The sequence below is a fragment of the Argopecten irradians genome, chromosome 2 (genome assembly GCF_041381155.1).
Source record: "Argopecten irradians isolate NY chromosome 2, Ai_NY, whole genome shotgun sequence".
Lineage (NCBI taxonomy): Eukaryota > Metazoa > Mollusca > Bivalvia > Pectinida > Pectinidae > Argopecten > Argopecten irradians.
This window is the reverse complement of record NC_091135.1, coordinates 69,066,913-69,074,063: the sequence shown is the minus strand read 5'-3', so window position 1 is coordinate 69,074,063 and position 7,151 is coordinate 69,066,913. Positions and strand designations below refer to the sequence as shown.

Here is a 7,151-nt window from a genome sequence, read left to right as displayed (position 1 = left end):
AACAAAACTTGAAATTTCGTCTCTATATAAAACAGTAGAAATCCGGCTCGGACGTGATGTTTCCGTCTACTAAAACAATCATGTGACGTCATGTATATATTATGACGTCAAAACTACATGTGGCGTCATAATAGTGTTATTACACATGCGTCTTGCGATATTTATGATATGGTCGTATGACATGGCTGATGATATAAGACTCTTTCATATGTGGTTATGAAGGATAGGGATATTCTACTCGAGGGTCACAAAATGTTGTAAAACCCGAGGCTTGCAAAACAACATTTTGTTATACCGAGGGTAGAATATCCCTATCCTTCACATCCACATATGAAAGAGTATTTTTCTCTCATACCTCGAAGTTTTATTGCAATTTTACTACTATGATTTTCCGCCATTTTGAAATAAATTTGAAAGAAAACTCGACAACAAGTTAATTCTCCATACATGACAATTGCGTAATATTTTCTACTCATATCCCGTTGTTTCTATATTTTAAAGTAAATTAAGACTTCACAAGGCTTTATTGCATTCATGGGTAGCCATGCAATACAACCTCAGGCGGCATGACTGTATTGCCCTAGACCAGTCAGTATTACACCCGTAGGTATGAGAGAAATAAAGATATTTAAGACCACATCCGTCGAGAGAACTAGTTTCTCCAATAACATGAATTGAATACATTTCATTATTTTCTTATAATTGCGTTTCAGATAAAAGAAATAAAATATGTTTTGCAATAGTAGTAAAACCCCTATAACTCGAACAGCAGGGGACCATATCAATAATTCGAGGAATACAGGGTATTCGACTCATCCGAGGTTGGTCATGATCGACCGTTGACAGTCAAAATGTCCGGTCTCCCTATGACAAACAATAAATTGTAATGACATTTTAATTATCGTAATTTCAGCATTTTGGATTTTTTATGAAAGTGTTTTTTGATAGCAATATCAAGTTGAAAAAAATATGTATTGCATAAAATGAGGGTTTGAAAATACTGACGACAAAGTAAATCAAATGTAAACGATCGTCAAACGTGGTACAAAATACCATATTGGTTTAAACAGACAATGTGTACAATATCGATGATTTAATTAAAAAAATCATTTAACACATTTACAAAATAAATACACACTATAAAATTATTAACCAGCATAGTTACGAACAAACAACGATACCTATGTCTACCTTGTAAAAGCGTTAGGTTACACGTGTTCACGAGGAAAGTTACGAAAATACAATATGCGGGAAAAGATACGGAACGCACTGATAAAAACGAACATGGGTCAATGTGATTTGTACGTAGCAATATCAAATTTTGGTATCGTTTATATCTTTTGAAAAAACCACAGAAATTAAAAAAAAAAATATTGAACTTATACAGGAAGTCGGACGTCAGCGATTTCTTCCGACTCTTTTGTCATTTCACAATGCGTACTCTCTATTTACGTATTTAAGCGAAGATTATTACGAGAGAGACATCGATTATTTAATGCCTTTTCTGAAATATTCAAATAAAATTTGCATCAAACAACGACTGGCGATCGTGAAGGTAGGTAATACTGACACCGTTAATCCCTTAATTACCGAAAGGCTTGATACGACACCTGTATAACACAGGTCGTGAGCTATTATCTGTGACGGTCGGTGCAGTCAGGTGTGACACACAGGTAAACAATTACCAAGGGCCGAACACCTGTTCGACGAATGCATGGGTACATACTATGCATTTGCTCAAACATGGATATATTTCTGTTCGAGGAATAAGGGGTATTCGACGAATAGCTGTTCGAGCTATCCGGGGTTTTGTTACATAGATTATATAGGGACACGGTCGGGATCGTACGACCAGTTCGACGAATATGGGGTATTCGAGGAATCCGGGTTCGAGTTAGAGGGGTTTTACTGTATATGACCTTTTTATAGTTAAGTGACCTCAAAACAAACTCAGATAACGTTAAGCTTCATTGAGAGAAAATATGTCGGACAGAGTTGTTCCATCTAGCAAAGACTTTACTCCTGGGTTGGCTTCTTGACAAGAATCGTTCTACAGTGATAATAATCAGCCGAATTTCATTCATGAATGACATCATTATTAGTTATATATGTCAGGCTATTTTAAGCAAGTAATCAGATCTGACTGTTTACAAAAATATACAAATAAGCAGATGATGTAAGTTTAAGCCTCTTAAAGACGTAGAAGGAAGCGTGTTGTCACTTTCGTCCTATTTGGATTATTTTTGTCTTATTTGTAAGGAGAAGAACTTTATTGTTTCATTGAACAAACATGTAATAAAGACATCTTTTCAGTACGCCAAACCAAATTTTGAGAGATATGTATTCATACATGTATGTGGAGCAGAGTGAATTTAACAATATTGTAACCAGAGAGAGGGGGGATAGGGCGGAGAGAGAGAGAGACTTCAACAAGCAAAGCGATTTAAATCTGCGCGACATTCCATTGACGTTGGAAGTCATTTTATGATAAAAGGGGACTAAACAAAAATTAAAACCATCAGGTAAAAAGTGGGAGGTCCATAATGTAGCGGAAATTAATTTAAATAAATTTGTTGTTCAAATGAATAAAGTGTTTTCTATGTGTCACTTACCGACACAATAATTGTAGTATCAATGCTGCTATTGGCCGTTTTAGTATAAATAACTGCATTAGAAATCCGTCTGATATATGTGTATCATCAATGTGGCACACTGATAAACTCCTGACCTACAGTGTTAATGAGACATTACATACCATGATTGATTAACGAATGTGAGAATCTAGAACGAATCCATGCTCCAGTAATTCACGTGTAAATACTTGTTTGTTAATGAATGTGAGAATATAGAATGACGTGGTCACTACGATTCCACGCTCGAGTAACTCACGTGTAGCTACCGTAAATGTATGATGGTATTGTGCTTGTTAGGAGTACTTGATGTGAGAATATAGAACGACTGACTTAAACACGTGTTATGGTTAGTGAGCTGTACTCTCTATCATGCCAACAACAGCGAAACATGCAATAAATCTCCTTCCAACTTTAGAATGTTTTGTATTGAATGTTTGTTGTCAAAGATGAAAGCAAGGTCACAGATCGAAACTAATATCAGAATTAATGCAATTGAGATTAATATGATGATATTGAATGCTTCTATAGTTTTGCATGACTAGTCAAGATTATATCTATACTTTGATTTTTAATATTTGATATATTTACATTTGATTTTGTGTGAGTCTAAAACATTCCAATTATTACATTTGCATACTTAAAAATTCTTTTTTTTTTCAATGTAAATTTACATGAAAAAAAGTATTTTCATGTACGCATATGCTAACCTTTTGTTCTATTGGGTGAGGCAAAATTTTACAGGTTCCCAATATTGTAGATCAACGATATTTATGATTCTCGTATAGTGTTTTGATTAGCGTTCCACCTGGACGAGAAATAAAAACACTGTTGATTTATAGTATAAATATATTTGAATTTGATAATTAATATTTTGTTTGTCTTTTTTTTTATTTGTCAATGCCAAGGCATGACACTCCGGCATTATTGTTGTTAATAAATGTTGAATTTATCATTATATTGGTTTTTACCTTGTTCTCTTTAAATCTTTGCACATGAACATTGTTCATACAACAATCAGTCTTTCAGACAAGTCAATAGCACAGAGGCTAATGATGTTATTTATATCTTTTCTTTTGACTCCCAAAACATAAAATGCTACAACTCCCATGTAAATAAAACACAAATATAATGGATTTAGCCTTGTGTTAATGTTTGTATACATCATATTCTCATTTTTTGAAACCGCTCGCCCCATTTTTTGGGGAAAATGAAAAAAAAAAAATAAAAAATAAAAACCCAACCTCTCGCCCCACGTTTTTTCCAAAAAATTCCGAAGAACTATTTTTCAAATTGGTGTGGCCTAAAGACCATCCTGACGACACCACAGACCATCCTGACAACTCTACAGACCATCCTGACAACACTACAGACCATCATGACAACGCTACAGACCATCCTGACGACACTACCGACCGTCCTGACGACACTACAGACCATCCTGACAACACTACAGACCATCCTGACAACACTACAGACCATCCTGACAACACTACAGACCATCCTGACAACTCTACAGACCATCCTGACGACACTACAGACCATCCTGACAACACTACAGACCATCCTGACAACACCACAGACCATCCTGACAACACTACCGACCATCCTGACAACGCTACAGACCATCCTGACAACACTACATACCCTCCTGACGACACTACAGACCATCCTGACAACACTACAGACCATCCTGACAACACTACAGACCATCCTGACAACACTACAGACCATCCTGACAACACTACAGACCATCCTGACAACACTACAAACCATCCTGACAACCCTACATACCCTCCTGACGACACTACAGACCATCCAGACAACACTACAGACCATCCTGACAACACTACAGACCATCCTGACAACACTACAGACCATCCTGACAACACTACAGACCACCCTGACAACACTACAGACCACCCTGACGACACTACAGACCATCCTGACAACGCTACATACCCTCCTGACGACACTACAGACCATCCTGACAACACTACAGACCGTCCTGACAACACTACAGACCATCCTGACAACACTACATACCCTCCTGACAGCACTACATACCCTCCTGACAACACTACATACCCTCCTGACAACACTACAGACCATCCTGACAACACTACAGACCGTCCTGACAACACTACATACCATCCTGACGACACTACATACCCTCCTGACGACACTAAAGACCATCCTGACAACACTACAGACCGTCCTGACAACACTACAGACCATCCTGACAACACTACATACCCTCCTGACAGCACTACATACCCTCCTGACAACACTACATACCCTCCTGACAACACTACAGACCATCCTGACAACACTACAGACCGTCCTGACAACACTACATACCATCCTGACGACACTACATACCCTCCTGACGACACTACAGACCATCCTGACAACACCACAGACCATCCTGACAACACTGCATACCCTCCTGACGACACTACAGACCATCCTGACAACACTACAGACCCTCCTGACAACACTACAGACCATCCTGACGACACTACATACCCTCCTGACAACACTACAGACCATCCTGACGACACTACAGACCATCCTGACGACACTACAGACCATCCTGACAACACTACAGACCATCCTGACGACAATACAGACCACCCTGATAACACTACAGACCATCTTGACGACACTACAGACCGTCCTGACAACACTACATACCCTCCTGACGACACCACTGACCATCCTGACAACACTACAGACCGTCCTGACGACACTACATACCCTCCTGACAACACTACATACCCTCCTGACAACACTACATACCCTCCTGACAACACTACAGACCATCCTGACAACACTACAGACCATCCTGACAACACTACATACCCTCCTGACAACACTAAAGACCGTTCTGACGACACCACAGACCATCCTGACAACACTACAGACCATCCTGACAACACTACATACCCTCCTGACAACACTACATACCCTCCTGACAACACTACATACCCTCCTGACAACACTACATACCCTCCTGACAACACTACAGACCGTCCTGACGACACTACAGACCATCCTGACAACACTACATACCCTCCTGACAACACTAAAGACCGTTCTGACGACACTACAGACCATCCTGATGATATTAGAGACCATCCTGACGACACTACAGACCGTTCTGACGACACTACAGACTGTCATGACCACACTACATACCGTTCTGACGACACTACAGACCGTCCTGACAACACTACAGACCATCCTGACAACCCTACAGACCGTCCTGACAACACTAAAGACCGTTCTGACGACACTAAAGACCATCCTGACAACACTAAAGACCGTTCTGACGACACTACAGACCATCCTGACGACACTACAGACCGTCCTGACAACACTAAAGACCATCCTGACAACACTAAAGACCGTTCTGACGACACTAAAGACCATCCTGACAACACTAAAGACCGTTCTGACGACACTACAGACCGTCCTGACGACACTAAAGACCATCCTGACAACACTAAAGACCGTTCTGACGACACTACAGACCGTCCTGACGACACTACAAACCATCCTGACGACACTACAGACCATCCTGACGACACTACAGACCATCCTTACTCACAGGTTAAGTCCAGTTATATCCAGTCATATCGGGTTTTGAAATTTCCTGATACTCGTAGAGCATTGAATAACATTAGAATAAAAAAATTGTTTTAACTGTGATCAAAAGCTCTGAAATGAGACGGACACGAGTGGGTTTTTTTTTCTTCTAAGACATGACATTGATGCTATGCGCCAAACATATCGATCAGTAAAGTTCTCAGTAGCCATTGAAAAGATAAATACAGTAACATGGATGTGTGGCTGTCAAAGATTTGTCATTTGGCTTCATCAAAACTTATGATAAGTCTAGTTGCTCGACGGTGACCCTGGCCACAGCTTAAATTAGTTAAATCAACTTAACATGGCCTATGGAGTGTTCTTTATCTTAAGATAACGCGTAGCTCAGCGTAAACCGTCCTGATAAGCTCTTCAGGTACAAACAAACTTACGTGAAAGTAAAATCTAAAAACATATCATCGAATAATCACCCAGGAAAGTGATCTTTTTTATATTTTTGATATCAGCTCAAACTTGTTCGGCGCATTTTAAGATGCTTATACATGCATATCTCGTTATTTCATTTATGGGCCAAAGTCATACGGTAAACAACATACAAACGTATTTATAGACATAACCTTTATATTAACTCTGCTTACACATATCACGGTGAAATATTCTCATCCTAGGAGAGAACTATTTGGAAAAGGAAAATCGCGATACTGAAACGAAATGCAGCTTCAGATGATCGACAAATTAATTAGCAACTTCAGCAATTGGGGCAAAACCTTAGGAAGGCGAATTACTACACTGCTTTATGAGAAGGAAGAACAAAGCCGGAATCCACCTCTTGTGCTACATTAGTTGTGTGCTGATGGGTCTCCGTACCGTGCTATATATTGACTTGTTAGTTGTTGGATACAGAGAGAT

At 39.4% G+C, this 7,151-nt stretch overlaps 1 protein-coding gene across 1 annotated transcript; it reads left to right on the top strand.

Annotated features, from left to right (window-relative positions):
• Positions 1 to 4,008: 4,008 nt before the first annotated feature.
• Positions 4,009 to 6,282, top strand: LOC138316812 (mucin-3A-like). The gene has a single exon (XM_069258469.1). It carries the CDS (start codon positions 4,009 to 4,011, stop codon positions 6,280 to 6,282), a length of 2,274 nt encoding a protein of 757 aa, XP_069114570.1.
• Positions 6,283 to 7,151: the final 869 nt, after the last annotated feature.

Excerpts from the sequence above, each read along its gene's own strand:
- LOC138316812 (XM_069258469.1), top strand. The coding sequence starts at position 4,009 with ATGACAACGCTACAGACCATCCTGACGACACTACCGACCGTCCTGACG.